This window comes from Seriola dumerili, unplaced genomic scaffold (assembly GCF_002260705.1).
Source record: "Seriola dumerili isolate Sdu_G_001 unplaced genomic scaffold, Sdu_1.0 BDQW01001051.1, whole genome shotgun sequence".
In the NCBI taxonomy this organism is placed as follows: domain Eukaryota; kingdom Metazoa; phylum Chordata; class Actinopteri; order Carangiformes; family Carangidae; genus Seriola; species Seriola dumerili.
In genome coordinates this window covers 406,717-428,829 of record NW_019175306.1, presented here as the reverse complement: position 1 = coordinate 428,829, position 22,113 = coordinate 406,717, and the positions used below count along the sequence as shown (strand labels likewise).

General features: G+C 41.5%; 1 protein-coding gene across 1 annotated transcript in view; it reads left to right on the top strand.

Annotated features, from left to right (window-relative positions):
- The window catches only part of LOC111237630 (IQ motif and SEC7 domain-containing protein 2-like), a 138,768-nt gene extending 121,811 nt beyond the window's left edge, over window positions 1-16,957 (top strand). The window contains exons 9-17 of the mRNA XM_022766788.1: window positions 128-250; window positions 353-519; window positions 999-1,138; window positions 1,917-2,042; window positions 5,072-5,171; window positions 11,451-11,612; window positions 12,260-12,487; window positions 13,973-14,022; window positions 15,685-16,957. Of these exons, the coding sequence (XP_022622509.1) occupies window positions 128-250; window positions 353-519; window positions 999-1,138; window positions 1,917-2,042; window positions 5,072-5,171; window positions 11,451-11,612; window positions 12,260-12,487; window positions 13,973-14,022; window positions 15,685-16,923 (2,335 nt within the window). The 3' untranslated portion in view covers window positions 16,924-16,957. The remainder of the gene's footprint in view (window positions 1-127; window positions 251-352; window positions 520-998; window positions 1,139-1,916; window positions 2,043-5,071; window positions 5,172-11,450; window positions 11,613-12,259; window positions 12,488-13,972; window positions 14,023-15,684) is intronic.
- The last annotated feature ends 5,156 nt before the right edge of the window (window positions 16,958-22,113 follow it).

The following is a 22,113-nucleotide window of genomic DNA, read 5'->3' as shown; positions in this document are numbered from 1 at the left end:
GTATGCTTGAAACTAGCTTGTGTCATCTGAGTATGTCTAAAGATTCATCTAAAGACACCCGGACCCCCATTCTGACACCTGAAAGATATGGGGGATGATGATCAGTGCTTCCTGTCTCCGTCTGCAGCTGTGTCCTGGATGAAATGGATTTCTCTGGGATGGATCTTGACGATGCTCTGAGGAAGTTCCAGGCTCAGATTAAAGTTCAGGGTGAAGCGCAGCGGGTGGAGCGACTGGTGGAGGCGTTCAGGTAATAAACTGCACCACAGGTTTGAATCACGGAGGAGATACAGCCTGTCAGTGGAGTCAGTGATGTCTCCCTAATTTCCTCTCTCTCTCTCTCAACCTGCAGTCAGCGGTACTGTGTTTGTAACCCGGTGCTGATCCGGCAGTTCCAGAACCCAGACACCATCTTCATCTTGGCGTTTGCCATCATCCTCCTGAACACGGACATGTACAGCCCCAACGTCAAGCCGGAGAGGAAGATGAAGCTGGAGGACTTCATCAAGAACCTGCGAGGTCAGGCGGTGGATCATCTCCACGTCTCGTAATCAGTGCAGTCTGTGTTACGTAATGCAGGTCTGGGAGATTTTAAAAACAGTAGTTGGCTGGAAAAGAGCAGAAATACTGCAGGCGGTTGTCGTTACTCATAACAGTCAGACGGTGCTCAGAGCAGTCCAGGGAGGGGCTGATCTGCAGCCATAAGAACTCACCAAGAAACATATTAAAACATAATTTCACAATAACTTCGGTTAATTTAGGTCTCTGTTCAAAGTAATTAGCATTGTGGTGAAGCTAACAGTAAAACTTTATCTGTACTTGGGCCGACTCAGCAGGGTCTTTCCATTTCATTTTTGCAATTTAGACGATTATTGTTTGATTGGCAGATTATAACTGAAAGACAAAGGGACGTGATTTAAATCTGTGTATCTGGAATTTTCCTGTACAATAATAACTTTATATTTTAAACTTGAGGCTGACCAGTGTTTTTCCATCAGGTGTTGATAATGGGCAGGACATCCCCAGGGACCTGCTGGTGGCGATCTATGGAAGGATCCAGAAATGGGAGCTGAGGACCAACGATGACCACGTGTCCCAGGTCCAGGCGGTGGAGAGGATGGTAGTCGGCAAGAAGCCTGTAAGACCCTTTTGCATCTTGAACAGACGTCTCATAGTTCTAAAATTAATGTGTTAGTAATTCTAATTATTAGAATTTTATTATTCCTCCACACGGGCGACAGCCAGAGCTGAAGGCATATCGTTTTCGGGTTGTCCGTCACGATATCTCAGTAACACCTTGATGGAACTTGGCACAAACATATTAGATTTTGGTGGTCAAAGTTCAAGGTCATCACATTCTTGTGAATGCATTATATCAGGAACACCTACGGGGAATTTCTGGCACACTGTGACGTCACAAAACACATTTTTGGCCGTAACTTAACAATTCATACACTAATTATGACACAATTTAACTCAAATGTCTTTCTGGATAAAATTAAGTGATGACATTTTATATCCAAATGATGAAAGGTCAACTTTACAGTGACATCATTATATTCTGCAAAAACACTCCTGGCCATTATTCAATGCTGTAACTCAGGAAGGAGAGATTGTGACCATATTTTCTGCAACTTGGCTGTTTGGCAGAGGCATACAACTGCGAGGTGGTAACTCCAAATATATGAAAATATGTGTCTGTCTCTTAAATTTAAAATTCCCTGTAATCCAGTTCGACTTTACCAGTTTTTGTGCATTTTACTACAATCTGAGGGTTGTACGAAGGAGTAATATTGACAACTTACACAACAGACTCTCGCAATAAAGATATCCAAAAAAGAATACAAACACTATAATATTATATAATATTTTATGTTTTGTGTGTGTGTGTGTGTGTGTGCGTGTGTGGGTTGCAGGTGCTGTCCCTGCCTCATCGCAGGCTGGTTTGCTGCTGTCAGCTGTTCGAGGTTCCAGATCCGAACAGAGCTCAGAGGAGCGGCGTCCACCAGAGAGAAGTCTTCCTGTTCAACGACCTGCTGATGGTAATCAACACACTGTGTGTGTGTGTGTGTGTGTGTGTGTGTGTGTGTGTGTGTGTGTGTGTGTGTGTGTGTGTGTGTGTGTGTGTGTGTGTGTGTGTGTGTGTGTGTATACTGCAGGTGAATCTCTTTGCCTTCAGTTATGGGTTTTATTGAAAGGAGAGAAATAGGTGGTTTTAGAATCATCATCTGTCTCACTTTACTGTCTCTTTTATTCGTGTGTGTTATTGTTATTGAACTATTTTGGGACATGTATATATACAAGTCCTTACAGAGCCGTAGGAGTGTGTCGCATTGGGAGATAAAATGACTGTGCATCACTAGAGCACTACATTCTCCCGTGATGCCTCGCTACTGTTTAATGGTAAACTCCTGCAGTGTTAGAACATATGGAAGTCTTATGTCCTATTAGAAAATAAATGGAAACCTGAGCAGGATTTGTCAGCAGCTCTCGATTCTCAGGTTGTTCCTGTGAGAATCGAGTTTTAATGTTTCGCACTTTACTGTTTGTCACAGTCTCAATGTTCCCCTCCGATTTCAGCAAACAGTCCCTGAAAGTGGAACATCTGGTGTAAATAGCCAGATGTTTTTCTCAGGAGCTGGTGGAGACTGAAATCAGAGCTAAAAGAAATTAAATACTGGACTTACAGTGCCTTCAGAAAGTACTCACACCCCTTCACATCTTGCACACTACTGTGTTGGAGATTTAATTGTAAAATTAATCAATCAATCAATATCATTTTTCCCATCGATCACTCACTCTTCCTCCTTCAGACTGGATATGAAGCATCTGTGGACGTCCATCTTCAGGTCTCTACACAGGTGTTCTATGGGGTTTAAATCTGGGCTTTGACTGGGACACTCAGGGACAGTCAGAGACTTGTCCTGAAGCCCCTCCAGTGTTGTGTTGGCACTTTGCTTCAGGTCATTGTGGATCTGAAAGGTGAACCGTCGCCTCAGTCTCAAGTCTCCTGTACTCTGGAGCAGAGTTTCTTAAAGGACTTCTCTGTATTTGCCTTCATTCATCCCTCCCTCAGTTCTGACCAGCCTCCTTGTCCCTGCTGATGAGAAGCCCCCACCATGCTTCACTGTAGGAATGGTGTTATCCAGGTGATGAGCAGTACCTGTGTTCCATAGTGTTTGAAGTTCTGCCCAGAGAGTTCAGTTTTTCTCTCATCAGACCAGAGAATATTTTCCTCTTTTCCTCCTTAAAATGCCGTTTGGAAAACTCCAGCAGGCTTTCATGTGCCCATTACTCAAACTTTTATTGATGCATTAATGTCTACATCTCTTTAATGTTGCAGCTGGTTGGGGTGGAGCTACATTAATTACTCTTATACTGCTGGGTAGTGGCTGAATTTCTCCCAGGGACCAATAAAATCTTATAATAACCTATAATAATACATCATACTTTATTTTTTGATTATATTTTGTATTATTAATGTGAATCTCCTACTTGTAAGTAAAGTTGTCAAATAAATGTAATGAAGTAAAAAGTATTTCCCCCTGAATGATAGTGGAGTAGAAGCATAATGGAAACACTCAAGTAAAGTACTTGTTTTAAAGTTCTCCTCCTAATGGCTAAAAATCAATTAATGTAGCTTTAAACAAAGCAGACTAAAACAATTTAACTTCAAGACACAGAGAAAGAAGAGAAAATAAGTTCACATCAAAATCACAGGGTCTTTATGGAGCTGTTATTTCCACATGACAAATGCAATGTTTCATTACATGTTGATTTGAGACATATTTGCATTCTTTGTCTGTGTACAGTTATTTAATGGATTTATGATATGAATCTTTACTGTAGCATCTCTGAAGCAAAAAGTCAGAACATGCTCTACAAATAAAATGCAGTTAAAACAAACAGTAATACAAACAATATGGAGAAATAAAGCTAAAAAAACAAACACAAAGAAGGAGAAATATTTATGATTTCATCTTAATCCTACAACTCTATTTAAACACTGTAGTAAAAATTTGACTTTTTTATATTACCTTTCAAACTAAATTTAAAGGAGGTATTAGTAAGTTTTGCTATCGCTACATAGCTAACATCTAACAGCTGTTTACTTAACAGTCTAGAGGAAAAGTTGCAAGTTCAGCATCAAAATTTCATTCTTTACTCACCAACAGCTGCCTCCAGTGGTGAAAAGGGACACCAATGTTAACTCTTGTCTCTATCACACCTTTTCTTCTACTGAAGTTAGCACGCTAACCAGCTAGCCAAGGCCCGTATCAGCCCGTCTCATCACTTTACCATAGCGACTCACTGTAGCCTCCAATCAGAGCTGGCGTAGCACTGCTCAGAAGGAGTATTGTAGTATAAATTGTATTATAAAGGCAATGATGGCTGAAGCTGTTGTCAAGTCACAATCACCACCACCTGCCCCTGGAAAGAAACCATGTTCAGAGGCATAGAAAACTTACAAATAGCCCCTTTAAAAATAGGGAAAGATCTTTGTGTTTTCATATTCATACAAAGGTCATATTATGGTCGAAACAAACAGTGGGAAACAGGCATTGACCAACTTCAAATATGAATCTGTGTGACTTAATGAATTTTGAACCAGGAGGTTTCTGACAAAAGCTCTTTAGTCTAAATAAAAGGTTTAAAACATGTAGTGAGTAAGTCTTTACAGACAGTCGATGGCATGAAAAGTGTCTTATGTTTGTTAGAAGTTGCTTTAACTGTGATTCAGCTCTAATTCAGTCATTTAATTTATTTATAATGTGACAAAAACAAGCAAAGGGAAACGTGTGCAGCTTATGGAGAAGAGATTAAAATAACTGCTGAGGGATTTTAAAAAAAACAACTCTCACCTTGAAATGAACAAAAGAAACAAATGATGAGAAAGATTATCATAATCAAACACTCCTCCTCCTTTGTCTCTTTTGCTGTTTCCTCCCCTCAATCTTCCGTTTTCTGTCTTCCTCATCTCTCATCTTCCATGACTTCTTCTTCTCTCTGCTCAATCCTTTACCCCTTTTTCTTTTCTCCTCATCTCTCTTCTCCTCCTCCTCCTCCTCAGGTGACGAAGATCTTCCAAAAGAAGAAGACTTCGGTTACCTACAGTTTCAGACAATCGTTTCCTCTGGTGGACATGCAGGTCCACACCTTCCAAAACACCTGTAAGTACTTCTCTCCCTCTCTTCCTCTCTCTCTCTCTCTCTTCTGCCACACTCCTCCCCTCTAGTCCATCTGCTCTCTCCATCTGTCCCAGCCTCTCCTCTTTTTATTTTTTATATCTCTGTTTCTTTTTCTTGCTCAACTCTCTAATTTTACCCCCACAGTCAGCAGATCCACTGAAAAGACACACTCAAAGATATACGCTCACCACACACACATGCACTGAGGAAAATACATTCAGACACACACTGTGTTGGTGCTAATGTATATACACTCATCTCTGCCTGGGACCATGTATGTCTGGTATTTTGCTCTTTACACTTTCCTCTCTGGAGATCCACTGTGATAACCATATCAGCGTGTTCAAATCGACTGTGGTTTAAGGTTTGAGAGTGGGTTGTCTGCCATACTTACCACTGATTTTATTATAACTGCACTGGAGTTCAATGCAAAAAGGTTTATAATGGTTAAATGTTGATCAACACCAGTGCAGAAAAGCTCAAGGGATGCTTAAAGAGTACAAAGGAAAGGGAATGACAGACTGCAAAGTGTTACGAATGAGCTAGAAGACTGGGTAAGATGTAGTAAGATAAGTGTGGGCCCCAAAGATTGCAGTATTTGCGAAAAAGTTGCAGTAGAGTTGCAGTGGGTTAAAAAAAGCTTGGAGTTTTGATCTGACGATCAGTTAAGAAGGAGCTATATGAAAAGTCAGGGAATCACTGAAGTCATTACATTTCATTCTGTGAGGAACATGAATCTCTGGACCAAGACTCAGGCAAATAATCTAATAGTTGTTGAGATATTTCAGTCTGGAAACAATTTTCAAACTGCTGGTAGTGCCATAGAAAACATGAGGGGATCACCAAAATCATTCAGATACATAGTCTCATAACCATTAGTATCTGTACCATCTTTTGTGCCATTTCATTCATTCATAGGTTGTATAGGTAGGATATGTACAGCTGAAGAGTTTGCGGGAGGGTAAATGCGGTGCAAGAGGTTGCAGTAAGGTACATACAGTTCGACAGGTTGCACTAGGATATATACGATGCAAGAGGTTGCAGTAGGATACATTTAGGTCCAGAGATAGCAGGTGGTGCACATATGCGTCAAGACATTGGTAAGGTAAGTAAGATATATACAGTTTAAGAGGTTGCAGTAGGATACATTTAGCTGAAGAGATTGCAGTAGGGTACATACATTGCAAGAGATTACAGTAAAGTACACAAGCTCAAGAGGCTGCAGTAGTGTACATACAGTTTAAGAGCTTGCAGTATCGTGCACCTAGTCCGAGAGGTTGCAGGTGGCGTACATATGTGTCAAGAAGTTGCTCAGTTGCCGAGTCTCGCAACAGAAGGCACTACTTCCTGCAGTAGATGAAAATCTCATGTTGCAGACTCCTCTACCCTGAACACAATTCCACGGGATACCGGGGTTGACAAGGATCAAACGGTTGTTGGAGGGTACATTTGTGTCAAGAGGTTACTGTAGTAAATACAGGTTGCTGAAAGATTTTCCACAGGTGCATGTGGGTCACTAATGGATCAAGAAGTTGTTGTTGTTCATATGAATTCCAAGATTGCAGTTACATATTTATGCATCAAGAATTTGCAGTAAGGGTAAAATGCATCTCAAGGTTGCAGCAGGTTAGCTTTGAGTCCAGATCACCATGACACTAGATTTTGCTTGAAATATGCACCATAAATGCATGTGGGACAAAAATCTGAGACTCTGTCCCAGTTGGAAATGTTCTCAACAATCTGTTAATAATCACTTGGCAAAACACAACATCACTTTCCTCTCCAATTACAGAAATTACACTTTGTCTGCCAGCCTTGTCTTTAAATGTAAGGCATCATCAGTCTACAGAAGTGTAGTTGGTACACCACTGAAAACACCAACAGCCTGTTTCAAAGAAACACAGTGGAAGCACATCACAGGATTTCCTAAATATATGTCTGTCAATCCGAAAACAAGGCTGCTTAGCTGCATTCCTGAAAACATGACTCATTCAACCAACACATTTTTCAATAATAATGTTAACACAATCGTGTGCAGAGTTGTGTTTGTGTGTGTTTGTGTGTGTTTGTGTGTGTTTGTGTGTGTTTGTGTGTTTGTGGGTGTGTGGGTGTCTGTGTGTTTTCCAAGTGTCTATTTCAGCAGAGATGAATTGGCTCTCAGTTCTCTGCAGCAGATTGGAGTTGGTGGCGTTTCAAATCTGCCTCAGCACCTGTTAACAGGATGCCTCACTCTGAAGAGTTCAGCTCCAAAATCACATCTCCTCCGATTTCAAAAAGGCTGGATAATGCATCCGAACCACCCACAGGGGTGGTGACGACGTGAAACTAAGCTCTTGTTTTTAACCCCTTAAAGAGCAACAGGTGTCAGTACACTTCGACATCACAAATCTCACCACACTCAACCACACACATCAGGGCCTCTGGGGCTGGATTCAGAATCCCCCTCCTCCCACACCTTCCAGTGTCGGATGAGAGGGAACTGTGTCCGACCACTTTCCAAAACCAGTGGTTAATGACAGTTAACCCCACTTCACACTGTCGCTGGTTAACTGAGAGAGAACATTGGGTTTCAACTGGTTGCAACGTTATGAATGTCTCCACATGCAGCTACTAAAATGGTTAAAAAATATATTTACATTTTTTCAAGTCTATGACATATTCAGATTCAGCCTAGACATAGACGACTACAGTGGAAGGATTCAGTTTTATGTAATGTTGCTGCTGTGATGTGAATATGACATCAACAGGTCTATTTCTGCTGGGAGATGCGTCACGTTTGAAAAATAGGCGAGACGCTGAATCTCTAGATCACGCGACGCAGCCGTGAGACGCGCAGGCAGTGTGTCTGCTCTACTCTGTTAACATCTGCGACAAAATGAAAACCAAGACGTTCTGCAGCAGTCCGTGACCACAGCGTCTGTGTCAAAATTACGTCAGAAGAGCAGATACATCACACACTACTGATTGTTTAGGGCAAAACAAAATAGCGCCTCCTCCCAAACAGGATTTGGCTAACATGAGGACTGTTTAAGTTGCTCTTTAACAAGTTCATGCTGTGCAAACAAACATTGTCCGAACACTATGAACTTGATTGCACTTAAACTTTATTGAACCACCGACCTTCTAATTAGTGGACGACCCGCTCTACATCCTGAGCCACAGCTGATGGAGGAGACGTCCAGAATATTTCCATCTGATGGATCAGTGCAGCCAAAAAAGTCTTTTTATTTGAATATTTCACCTGTGAACATATTAACAGACACAAAAGGGCTGGAGTGAGCTGATAAAAACAGAATCAAATTCATAATTTTAAATAAGATGAATTTAACATTTTTAATTTAATTAACATTAATGGATCGATCACATTTTAAAATGTGTGCAAACAGATTTATGTGCTGTTTGCTGTTTCAGTTTCGGCTCTACTCTGATCTATTGCATTGCATCACATTACAGGTCAACATGATTCAGTTTGTGGGATCCACAGTGACCTGACAGTGTGGTCGGCTTGTGCTGAAGCTGCAGTGGTGGTTGTTTTGTTGGTTACTTACTTGCTTGTTGTTGTTTCGTTGTTGTTGTTGACAATTCTGGTTCTCCAGTTGGAGCTAAATGGGGCTTGGCAGACTGTGGTGATGACTGTGACCAGGACAGATTGTCCCATATGATTCATCAGCATAATCATACATCGACTGCTGGTGTGTGTGTGTGTGTGTGTGTGTGTGTGTGTGTGTGTGTGTGTGGGTGGGTGGTGTGGGTGAATACAGTGTGTGTATTGTCCGTAGGTGGATGCACCTTTATGTATCTGTGTGTGTGTGTATGTGAGCATGAGCATAAATGTATTTGTGTATCACATGGGAGGAAAGTAGGATGTGTGTGTGTGTGTGTGTGTGTGTGTGTGTGTGTGTGTGTGTGTGTGTGTGTGTGTGTGTGTGTGTGTGTGTGTGTGTGTCTACCAGCCATCACAGGTTGTTGAGTCGTGAGCGGTTAAGACTAATTACATTAGATTAGACTGGATGGGAGACAGATTTAGGATTTACACTGACAGAAAAAGAATCTGTCGACATCCTACATATTTCAAAGTGCATGTCACATGGTATTCACACTGGGTTAATTCAATTTAAGATTATTAAAGATGTCCTCCAATGAAAATCAAGTGTTTAACCTTGTTAACATCCAAATGAGTGAACTAATCCATCAACACCATGACTGAGTATTTCCACCTTGAACTGCAGTGAACCAATCATTTTCACTATGTTTGTGGGAAAAACATGTTAAACAAAATATCAATCATAGAAGAGGATTTTACAGAGTTTAAAACATGTCTGGAGAGGAACTTAAACAGATTGTATTGGATGCCCTCTGGATTGTATAGGGCTAAACTAAAGGTCCACTGACAACAGCACGTTAACTCAGGTCCTGTGGTATTGCCCTGTACTTTGAGGCAACAGCACATGACCTGAGTCGACGTTCTGGATATCAGTTCATGACAGTATCCAGAGAACTGTCGGTCAGGAAGTCCTGTTTTGCATGTATATATATTCCTCCTGGGGGACCCGTCCATCCTGAAAGGCACAGTTCCTCCTATCTGCACTATATGGGTCCAGACTGTTGTCACGCTGGGTTGGAGACTGCTCGTCCAACAATGGAAATCAGCCCATGCACCATCAGTCACTGACTGTCCTTCTCTCTGCTGGGCAGGAGAGAGTGGTGTTATTTGAGATGGAGGAGATTTCTCTACATTACGAAGACATACATCCACATGTGCTCACCTGGTCTTAACTACAACACAGCCTCTTTTCTGTTCTTATTTAAAGTTTTCTTGTTTACTAGTCAATGTCTCAGTCTTCTCTTTTAGGTTGTATCTGTATCTTTGTTTATATTCCTATTAGAGTTGAAAAAAAAATCATATCGTGATTATTTTTGGCTGATATTGTGATTTCAGTTTGAATGGTCATTTTTGAATTTCATTTTCACTGAAAAAAAATGTAAAATGATGATGATATGATTTTGGTTTGGTCTTGTACCAAACAAACATGTTCTTTATGTCTGGAGAATATGATTTGCCGGCCAGGGTGTCTTTGTAGCACCACAACACGTATGGTGCTAACAATGCACAATAATGTTGTGACACATTTTACCTTGGTCAAAAAAAATTGCAACTTCTGCAATTTGGATATTTTACTTGGCCGTATTGCGATTTCCATAATATTTCAATTCCCATGTTTGTCTAAAATTCAATAAAATGTCAGAAAAAGATTAGGCACAACTGTATTGTCTGATTAGATACTGTATATAAACAGATATATCAAATGGAAAATAAACCAGTGGGTAGTGACAGTAAGAAGGGATATACCTGATATACTTTATATAAAATAAACAAAATGGGAGAGACTAATAAATATTACATAGAGCATTGGTTAAGTGGAAGAAGTGCCAGGAGATCCAGATGTCTTAAAACCATGTTTTATTGAAGCTGGATCGAAGAGAACAAAAATGAGCAGTTCAAGTTAACACTGTGTAATGCCACCCAGTTGTGAGGATTGTCTTCCTTGCAGGGTTTATTAAACCCACGCAAAACCCCCACGTCCAAATACAGAGATTCTTCACAGGATTCTGTTCATTATTCAGGAGAAATGTGCAGAATATTTTAAAACATCACAAGATCACAGGTTATGTTGGTGTTGGTTCCTGCTTATCTGTGTAAAGACACATGCAGAAACCGGATTTATATATAAAAGTCAACCAGTGGGATGTTTGTGCACATGTAGTGATTACCTCTCAGCTGTAGTTTACAGAGTACAGAAGTGCACAACATAATTACATCCAGCTGTAAAAGGTTTTTGGTTTAACCATCATATTATTTTTGAAAACAGGTAATAAAACCTGATGTTTTAGATCACTGATTTTTTTTAGACTGCTGTAGCTTCTGGAAACATCTGAACATGACATCATGTGATGTCATTAGCCCACAATAAGAAGTGAGTGACTTCAGCTCCTCACAGGGAGGTCAGAGGCTTTTGGAGCAGAAACCACAGTGTATAACATATGGTGTGTGTGTGTGTGTGTGTGTGTGTGTGTGTGTGTGTGTGTGTGTGTGTGTGTGTGTGTGTCACCCAGACTACCCTCACGGTATCNACCAGAGTGTGTATAATATAGTGTGTGTGTGTGTGTGTGTGTGTGTGTGTGTGTGTGTGTGTGTGTGTGTGTGTGTGTGTGTGTGTGTGTGTGTGTGTGTGTGTGTGTGTGTGTGTGTGTGTCACCCAGACTACCCTCACGGTATCAGACTGACATCAGCGAACCCTGGAGGAGAGAGGAAGGTGCTGATCGTCTTCACGGCTCCAAGCCAGCAGGACCGAGCTCGCTTCACCTCCGACCTCCGGGAGAGCATCGCAGAGGTGCAGGACATGGAGAAGTACAGGGTGGAGTGTAAGTGTGCTCCTCACTGTAGTAGCAGTAATGTGGTTGTAACAACGGCAGTGGTTGTATTCTCCATCTCGCCATCTCTTTTTTTTTTTTTTTCAATCTTTATTGAAAGCATTGATGTATACAAACAATACGAACATGCTCAATATAGTTGAGAACATAGATTCAAGAATAGTGATTTGCAAAATAAATAATAGAAAAATAAAATACATAAAAATGACTTAAAAGAAAATAAAAGGAAACAAGAAGAGGAAACATAAAAGACAAAACTGAGATAATCAACTACAGTACAGAAAAATTATGAGAAAAAACATAAGTTATGGGATTTAAAGAGTTCACCACACAGTTTGACAGTTTATTACTTTTTTTAGTATTTATATACAGTATGAGTTCACCCAAAAATCCAGCAAAATTGGAGGTGACTTTTGTTATTATTTACGTATGTATGTGAAATTTACCGTATAGGATCAACTACTTTACAGTGAATTCAGTGTCACATTTATCATCATCATTTTTACACTCAATCAATAATATGTTTACTTTTACACAATATACAGTATAGTTTGTCAATGGAGTCCAGAAGATAACTGAATGTATACATTGGTAGAATAAAGGTATCAAAGAGTCTGGTTCATTATCTTTCCCTCCAGCTGAGCTCGAGAAGCAGAAAGGTGTGATGCGTCCTGGCGTAATGACAGGGGGAGGACCCGGAGGCGGAGGGACGCCGGGGGGTGGGCCCAACACCGGCGGTGGGCCCATGAAGAGCGAGGTGGTGAACGGCACCCTGGGTAGGCCGAGCCTCGACGACACATACGCTTCGGTGGACGGACTCAAACGCACGGCACTCAGCTCCTCGTTGAGAGACCTCTCAGAAACAGGTCAGGATGTTAGACAGGAAGTTGTTTCAGTTAGTTTTTATCACCTGTGAAATAACAGCGCTCATATTTGTGTTTACTGCTGCAATTTTTTATTATGACTCACTGACTGAGAGCAAACCCACATCTGTGCTCTTATGCAACTGATGAAACAGTGATGAAATCCAAAATGGTAATAGAATACAGTAGGATGGAGGTCTGATGTGGTGCTCTGTCTCCACCTAGTGGTCAGCTGCAGAAACTACATCATAAAATTAAAATGTGATTTCACTGTTGTACCTGCAGCTGATGGATAGAGCTTTTTATTTTAGATGTTGAGCAGATGTAACTAAAAAGATTGTGATGCACTAATATCTGATCAAATCAGCCAATTACACAACTTTAGCCAAGTTAAAGTTAAATCACAAGTAAAAATCCTAATTCCAAAATCCTACATGAAGTATTATTAGTAAAATTCATTTTAAGTATCAAAAGTAAACATATTCATTACGCAGCAGAAGAATTACACTTTTATATTTTTTTATATGTTATATATACTATTATATTTATGTACATTTGGGCAGTTTAATCTGTGCAGTAAACAAACATACAAAAAAAAAACATTTTATTGTTCCAGCTTCTCAAATTAGAGGATTTGTTGCTGTTAATCATTTTAATTAATTTTTGATGATTAAGAAGTTTGGACTGGTCGGACTAAAGAAGCATTGAGAAGGTTTCACTTTGGGCGCTGGTTATTTTGACAGCACTTTTCGCAGTTTTCATATTTTTACAATCTGAAAATGAATCCATGATAAATGTAATCATTAGTCCCACTCCTTTAGAAAACAGTTACAACCAGCTACAACAGTAAAATCCTGCTTTAATATTAATGCATCTGAACGAATAAAACATACAACACTTTATTTGTCATTGTAGACGCACAATGAAATGATGTTTGGTGCCTCGCAGAATCCAACAGCGATAAAATAAAAAAAATAAAATGTACTAGAAGACACAATAAGATAAATAAGCAAGACAAAATACACAGCAAAATAAAAGACAAGGAGCCAAATGTATATTTAAAAATATGTATATATGAAGGCACTATGTATATACATATATATGTATATGTATATATATATATATATATATATATATGTATATATGGAGTAGTATATGTATAGCAGCAGTTGGGTCAGGAAGTGATATTAAAAGTTTCAGGGATTGTTTTCCCGCATTGAGTACTTACATACTTTAGCGTAAATAACATTTTAAATGCATACTCGTACTGGAGTACTGTTACAGTGAAGTATTACCACTGTTACTTAAGAATCTGAATACTTCCTCCAACACTTAGTCTGTACCATAGAACCACGTCCTATCAATTCATCATATGCCTCTTTTTTTTTTTATCAATCTTAGTCTGCAAATAATTCACGTGTGGGTCACGTGTTGGAACCATTTCTTGAGAACAAGTTTTAACCCTGCCTCATTCTGATTGGGTAACAGGGAAGCGAGGTCGTAGGAACAGTGTGGGGTCATTGGACAGTACCATTGAAGTAAGTTTGGCGGGTGTGGTTAAAAGCATGCGGCATGCTACGGCAGCATGTCACACACCCCGCTGACTGCATGTTTGTCTGTCTGATTCATAACAGCCCGATGTGTTTGTGAAAATCTGAATGTACTGAGACGTTTCATCAGTCAGAAACGTGAAGATGCTAGTTTGTCTGTTTCTTTTATTCTTGTCCATATTTTGAGTTTGTTTACGTGTTTTTTCATTTCCGTTCTGAACTTGTCTTGTGTCAGCAGTCGAACCAACCAGTGTTGCGTTCTTTATGTGGAACTTTAGAGAACCATCATTCCTCCTTAAGATGTTCAAAACCATCCTGGATATTTTTACATATCATTCTTTAGCATTTTCACCTTTATTGGATAGTTTGATGGTTTAGATACAGACATAAAAGATGTGAAGAGAGAGAGAGAGAGAAGTACAACATAAAGCAAAGGTCCACCTCCTGAATCTAACTGCATGTTCCAGATGTTCCAGCATCTTAACTTCTGGACTACCAGGGCGTCTGCAGAATATTTCTCTAAAGCCCTTTTTCTACTGGCCACTTTTGTCTGCAATGGAAAGGGGGTACAATTGGCATTCACACCTGGGTCAAATGACTCTGCTGTAGTCACAGGTATTTTTAGGCTCTGGCTCCAGTTGGCATCGATTTAAATACAACACCCGGGTGAAGCCACTAATTTTCCCGCTGAGTGCACAGACACTGTAGACACACCTGCCACCTGTCCGCCAAGGTGCTGTTAAACCAGAAACACTGCAGCTACACTGCAGTTGGAGATGAAAAAGTGAGCTGCAGCTCCGAAAAATAAGTTTTAAAAACATACAATCACCGATTGAAGTGTTTCACACGGAGGCTTCAGCACTTTTACAGAAGCACCAACCCGAAATGAGACGTGACAGATCAGTTTTACCAGTGCACGGCGGCTAGCAGCTCACTCTCTGTCCACTGCCTCTGTGTGTGTGTGTGTGTGTGTGTGTGTGTGTGTGTGTGTGTGTGTGTGTGTGTGTGTGTGTGTGTGTGCTCTATAAGTGCATGTGATGACATCGCTCCTTTCAGTTTTCTGTGTCCTCTCAGGCAAACTCAACTGGCAGTGGAAAAGGGATCAATCTGCTTTTATTTGCGGGTTTACCTGCCTTTAAAAAAACCTGCTTATACCCGCTAATTTTGTGGGGAAAAGGATATAAATTGTCATTTGTCATTTGTCTCTTCATATATTCTTGTTCACCTGTGTGTTTGTCCTGAAATGTGCCTGTTTAACTCTTTAACACTGTTGTCCTTCATCTTTCATGGAAAACTGGACATTTTTAGAAGAGTTTTCTACCTAAAAAGCATGCTGGACCTGTCGCTGATTTCTGTTCATGTCATGTGAAAATCAGCTTGTGAAGAACTGAAACTTGGTCATCAGCTGCGAGCAGAAACTATTTATTTTGAAAGCTTGTTACATGTATTCTCCCATTTAATTCAAAGATGATAAAAGTATAAAGTAAACAATAAGCATACATTCCATATTATGGAAGGTAATAATGTGAATTAGGTTATTTTTTTCTGTATTGTAAACGAATTAGTCATGTGGTTCTGTATTTCATTCTCTTTCCTTTCCTCCCTCTCTTATCAAACTCCTCTTCTCCTCCTCCCTCCTCCTCCTCTCAGGGTTCCATTATTAGCAGCCCTCGGCCTCACCAGCAGCGCCCCTTGCCTGCTGGAGGCCTTTCCTACAGCCCCATAATGGTTCCTTCGTCTCCAGCAGCCTACCGGCCACACCGCCCTACTCAGAGCCCCGGTACAGGGGTGGGGGGTGGGCCGGGGCTCTGTCACAACCAGGGAGGGGTCACCACCTCCCCACTCGTGAGCGGGGGAGGGGCTGGGGGCGGAGGAGGGATGGCGGGTGGGGGAGGCCCGACTGGCGGCCTGCTGGGGAATTTCTTCGGCAGTCGCAGAGGCAAGGTTCCTGGTCCCCTGACGATGACGTCGCCAACTCCTCAGGGTCCTCCGAGTCCCCTGATGATATCATCACCCCCCCACTACCCCGCCCCCGCACCTCCCATCCCCCACCCATCCTCCCCTTCCCCATGCCCCTCCCCATCGGCCAACCTCGGCCAGTCGGACTCGGGAGGAGTTGGAGGGGGAGGAGGTACGGGAGGGGGACCGTCCAAGCTTCAGGCTTTGCACGCCCAGTATTGCCACGGCAACAGTGGAGGAGGCGGAGTCAGTGTTACTGGGCACCAGCAGCAGCAGACGCCACCCCCACCCTACCACCATCATCACCGCTACCACATGCAGAGCGTCCCGCAGCACCACGCCCTCTCCCACAGGTTCTCTGCCCCCCGACGGCAGGGCCCGCCCGGCTGCGCTCCCTCTCATACCCAGCAGCTTCAGAGGATGCAACATGGCACCGCCCAGCACCCACGGTACAACATGGGCTCGGGCTTCACCACACCCCCACCGCTGTCCCCACACTCCCCCGTCACCCCTACTACCCCACACGGACTCTACCACTCGCACCCCGTGGTGGGCCGGCCGGGTGGAGGCACCAAGCTCCCACTAACCATCTCGCACTCTCAGCCCCACCCCCACGCTCACACACACTCTCACAACCACGCCGTGCACACACACTCCCCGCTCAGCCCCTCCCCTTCCGCCTCCCCCTCCACCCACTTCATCTTCTCCACCCCACCGCCCCAGACGCCCTCGGCGCGCCTTGTCACCCAGACACCTCCGCAGCCCTACGCTCCTCAGTATCCGCCCCTCTCCTCCATCCCACCTCCCCCTCCGCACTCCCCCTTACCTCCCCCTTCGACCGTCCCGCTCTCCCCGCACCCAGGGGTGGGTGGAGGGCAAGGGGGCGGTCCCAAATCAAAACCAGTCAGCCGGATCAGCACGGTCGTGTGAGAAGGCAGAAGGCGAGGACGGTGGTCCGCCACCCCGCCGTGAGCCACCGGGGGGCGGTAATGAGAGGGAGCAGGAGAGGGAGGAGGAGAGGCGGAGGAGGGGGAGGAGGGCAAATGCAGGTGTATCAGAATGGCCGCCTGGTGAGAAGGAGAGCACTGAGAGCGGGGAAGAGGAAGTTACTCAGCCTGTGTTATTTTCACATCCACTTCCCCCGCAGGTAAAAAGACTTGCACACGTACTGTGAGATGTCTGTGGGGTAACTTGTTCCCTGCAGGGGCAAATCCTGCCCATGGAGCAACTAGCACCAAGAACGTAAATCACTAACCTAGTCCTGCGGTCTTGGTGAAAATCTCCTCATCTTCCCTTTGTAGTGCCCTGCTGAGGTGGCCTGGACTCAAGAGGACATGTTTGTAGTTCTTCATTGACAGAGGACGTGTTCGTGTCATGTTGTGAGTTTGTGAGTCGCTGTAGTGGACATATGGTTCAGGGACCAGACGTGAAGGGAACAGTGCCTGAGAATTTAACACAAGGGTTAGCATTCGATGCTAACACCATGTACAGTGCTAGTTGAAGGGACAGTTCGGGCTTTTAGGAAGCCTGACAATGGGATGAGTCCTTTTCTTATATTCCAAAAATCCCACTTGTCTCGCACCACTTTGTTTTTTCGCACAAAAAGCACTTGTACCATTGTTTTGGATGTTGACATGTTAACAAGCCATGAGGTGTTGCTGAGAAGCAGAAGTGCTTAGCATTAATATGGTGCAGTTTCTGTGTCTTAGACAGGCATGCATGACCTGTGCAATAGCTAATGAGTGTCAGTGCGTCTATGGTTAAAATCCTATATGCAGGGGGAGGGATTTGTTGTAATTTAAAGCCCCAATCCAGCGTTTATTTGGCCATAAAAAGTGCATTAGTGAAGGTTACAGACAACTTCACTTTCTACATGGACAATAAACTTTTTTAAAACTTTACATAAGCCATCATAACAAAAACTACAGATGTCTTTTTACCTTTTGTTCTGCAAAAATGACTAAAAAGCCTTTAGTGTTTGTGGATTACAGGGTTTCAGCAGGGGGCGCTATACTGTTGTTTTGGATTGGGACTTTAAAATGGGGATGGTTGACATTTGACATTGTAATTTTCCCAATAATTTATTCTAGAAAAGGGAGATTTATTTGACAATTTGTACTAAACCAGTGAATGCCCCCCCCTCATTATTAACTATGAAACTATGAAAGTTTGAATTTGTCAGAAATAATAATATATGTCAACTGTATCTCATGCTCCATATTCTATGTGACCCTCAATGTTGCCAGGCAAGGAGATTATGCTGAAAGGTGCCAAACAGGGTACAGTCTGGGAAACAGAGTCTTTTGTTTCACTGGCTTGTCTGTCTATGATGAAGCCGGGAGATACAGTTCCTAAATAAAGACAGAGTTCCAGTCATAAAGTCATGCAAATGTTATTTCAGGGTACGTTAAACAAGATCTTCTTATAATGTAACACCACCTATGCGTTCTCAGGAGGTTTAACACCAGAAACATTAACTAAACTGGGTGGGAAATTAAAATGACAAAGGTTTTATTCAGTTTAGAAAATCCAAGTTGTGCATCGTCCAAACATTAATTCCATATTCACTTTGTAAGGGTGGTTAGCTCACAGAGGTCTGGACCTGTCTGAACAGACATTTAAGATTATAGGGCTGGCCCTGCTGTTTCGGTCCAGCCAAAAAATAATGGTTAATTTCTCACCCAGTCTGAGATGTGTTAGTTTCTCTCAACAGGAGGTGAAAGCTTTAAAACCTTTCTGGTGAACAAAGTTTAATCCCACATTCAGCAAAATGGAGAATAAGGTGCCTTCAGATGGAAGGATGGTCAAATATAAAATGATCCTAAAAAATAATGTTCAAATGAAGACCACCTCGAGATAATTCAGCATCTAAATCAATTATATATTGATTGTATCCTTTCACAATAGCAAATATCAAGCCATTGTTTTAATCAGGCTGAAGTACTGAGCCAGTGTCTCCCTCATCATCCAACAAAGACACAGAGGAACCTGAAAACCGGACTTAACTCCATCTTGAAGGACTTGTTAACATTGAGCAGGACTGGAGTGCAGAGTTTTGTTGTCATGCAGCACTAAGTGAGATTTTCTTGAACAAACTCATTTTTACACTTTATTTTTGCACTTTAAGTTAAACCTACCATGCCAGTATTGAAGTGTATTTTCTCTTTTTTCTCCCATTGAATCAAGATCACCCGATGTCAGGGCGGGAAGCCCATGATGGCTGGTAGAATGTTCCTCAACCACTTGAACTATTTTACCAGCCGTTTGTACTTTTTCGACTAGAAATAAACCTCTCATTGCTGGTTGCTTTCCGTCAAAGTGGCTGATTTTGTCAGCCTCATATCAGTAATGACCAGTGTTTAACTGGTGGATGGTGGGAAAGTCCTCTGATGCTCTGAATGCAAATATTAATGACACATTTCTAGTTTCCCTGTGATTACGTGAATGCGCCGACTGTAGATATTAACTGTACAGTGTGTTCTATTTTCAATGGGGCCAACAGCATCAATCTGTAACTGAGGTTCAGAATTGCTTGAATTAACAAAACGTATGCTCTAAAAACCACAAGTTCATCAGGGTTCTTCAGGCTATTTGAGCATCTTAGGGTTCCTATCTAGAAAAACAAAACTATAAAAATCCCTAAAATGTTTTTTGTAATAGCCCTTTGTGTTCAAGATTTGTGGAAATGCCGTCACAGATTATAATCAGTTGGCATAGTTCCTCAGGGAACCATCTTGGGTCCCCTGTTGTTTTCAATCTGAAGAACCCCTTTGACTTTTTAGAGTGTGCTGCTGATATTATTATCAATATTGTTGTGTGACAAGCTTCTACTAACATAACGTACTCCTTGGGCTGTTTTGTATTTTTAGCATTTTTCATTTTGTTATGTGCTTACGAGTGTGAGATGATTTTTTTCTTTTCTGATTTGGGCATCTTATAGAGGTACTAAAATCTTTTTAATTTTGAATATGTTTACAACAAAACCAAGAATTTTCTGTGACTAACATACAACTTGTTCTAACATTTTTAATACATACCCCCCCACACACCCCTTTTTGCTCATGTAAACACAAATGCCTGGACACCTCTGAATCATTGCGAAGCCTCAGCGAAGCCTCTCACCAACCTTTTCATGGAAACAAGCAACACTTCTGCCACCAAATAATAAACGTTCAAATAAACAATACCTGTTGAGCTGCTAGGAATTCTATAGTCACTCAGTAGTCACAGCAACACCGTGTCTAATCCAGACTAAAACAATTAACTAAACACTTGAAATAACAAAACAAAGTTCTCGAGGAGCACTGGATCAAACCTACCTCGTAAGGGATTACACAACATTTTACCCGTTCCACTGCATGCCCAAGCTAAAGCAAGCACATTCTTACTGAAGTTCCCATTTTAAAGCATCATACCCATGTTTTTGCATGTTGCACTACAAATTGTATCTACTTTACACAACTGCCAACCGTTTTCCAAATCACACCTTCAGATTTTTTGCTTCCTTCCTTTGGCCAGACTTCCTGCTTTCAGTGTCAACCTATGGTGGCCCTGAGAGCACAATGCACTGCAACTTCAGAAAACACATGCAAATAGACAAAACACAAACAAATTCAGAAAACATCTTCATCAATTTGACAACACATGAGCTGCAAATACTCCCAACACAATGGAAGTGTTTCCATCCATCACTCACGCGCTTTTATTGGGGGTTTAAGCAGCCACAGTGTTGGAACTGTATTGTGTTTTCTGTTTTGTTTTTTTAAATTATTCCCCTGTGGTTCAAGGCTGGAGCATATCATCTCAGTTTTCACTGTAGGATGTCAGCCTAGTGAGTTGTTGCACCTTTGGTTCTAAGTTCCACTGTGTACTTGAACCCCAATATATCCACTTGCAGGTCTAGTATACCTTTATTTTAGTCAGTGTTTTTAACAAAAAATCTTTGGAAAACTCTGACATTTGAGATTTGACAAAGTTGCAGAATAAGTAACTTTTTAATCAAAAATGACCAAACTCTCTCCTTTTTCTTTTTACCATGTCCGTGTTTTTTTATTTTGTCAATTCTGGGGCAGATTTCCTCAAATCTCAAATGTAATGGTTGCATGCAAAATCATGGATTGGCTATGTGCAAGTAAATTGTCATTGAAATAAACTAAAATCAATGCCTGGAATCTAAAACCTATGGTTGTGGAAGTAATGTTAAGTATATGCAGTTTAAGAACATGCAAAAACCGAGGTATGGTTCTTTAAATACTCAATTTAAATATGTTTTTTTTCTGCCCGGGTCTGCTCTCCACTATCAGTTTGCATGTGGTATTTATTACAGTATCTGCACTGAATGAAATTGTATTATAAACATGAATGTACATAACCATCGTTATATAAAAGATAACAATGCAAGTACTCACTTTGCTCGGCAGCAGGCAGTTTGTCTCTGGCTGGGGTTACACCAGGAACAGAAGATTTTTAATGCTAATTGAAACAGATCTGGTCTGACAGCTGCAGGCAAAACAGGGAACATTAAAAAAAAAAAAAAAAAAAATTAAAACACATCAGACCGGGTTCAAATAAAGTTGGGAGTCTTCTGTTCCTGTGTAAAGGCAGTCTGTGTTGTGTGTATCTATACAAGGGCATGGACCGGAGGTCTTAGTTGTACGTAACAACACAATGGACCGCTTTATGGAGTAAAAAATCTTTCTTGTTTATAATGTAGAGCAAAGAGAGACTGGAATAGTCCTTGTAAAATTGTACGAGTACAGTGTCAAATATGTGTCAACAGAGACGACATTATTTTAAAAATTATGTATGGAAAATTTTAGCTGTGTATATAAATATATATTACTTGTACTTTGTTTTTGAAATTGCAGAGATATGGACAAAGTGGAAATATTTATTGCTCTAAAGATATAAAAATCTGTTCATGTTGATGGAAAAATGTGTCCTGTTTTGTTTGGGTGACTACACACACACACACACACACACACACACACACACACACACACACACACAAACACAGACACACAGACACACAATACACCACCTTAGCATAAGAGTGGACTGATATCTTCAAATGATCTGTTTAGATGTTCAGAAACATTTTGAAATAAAGCAGCTTACCAA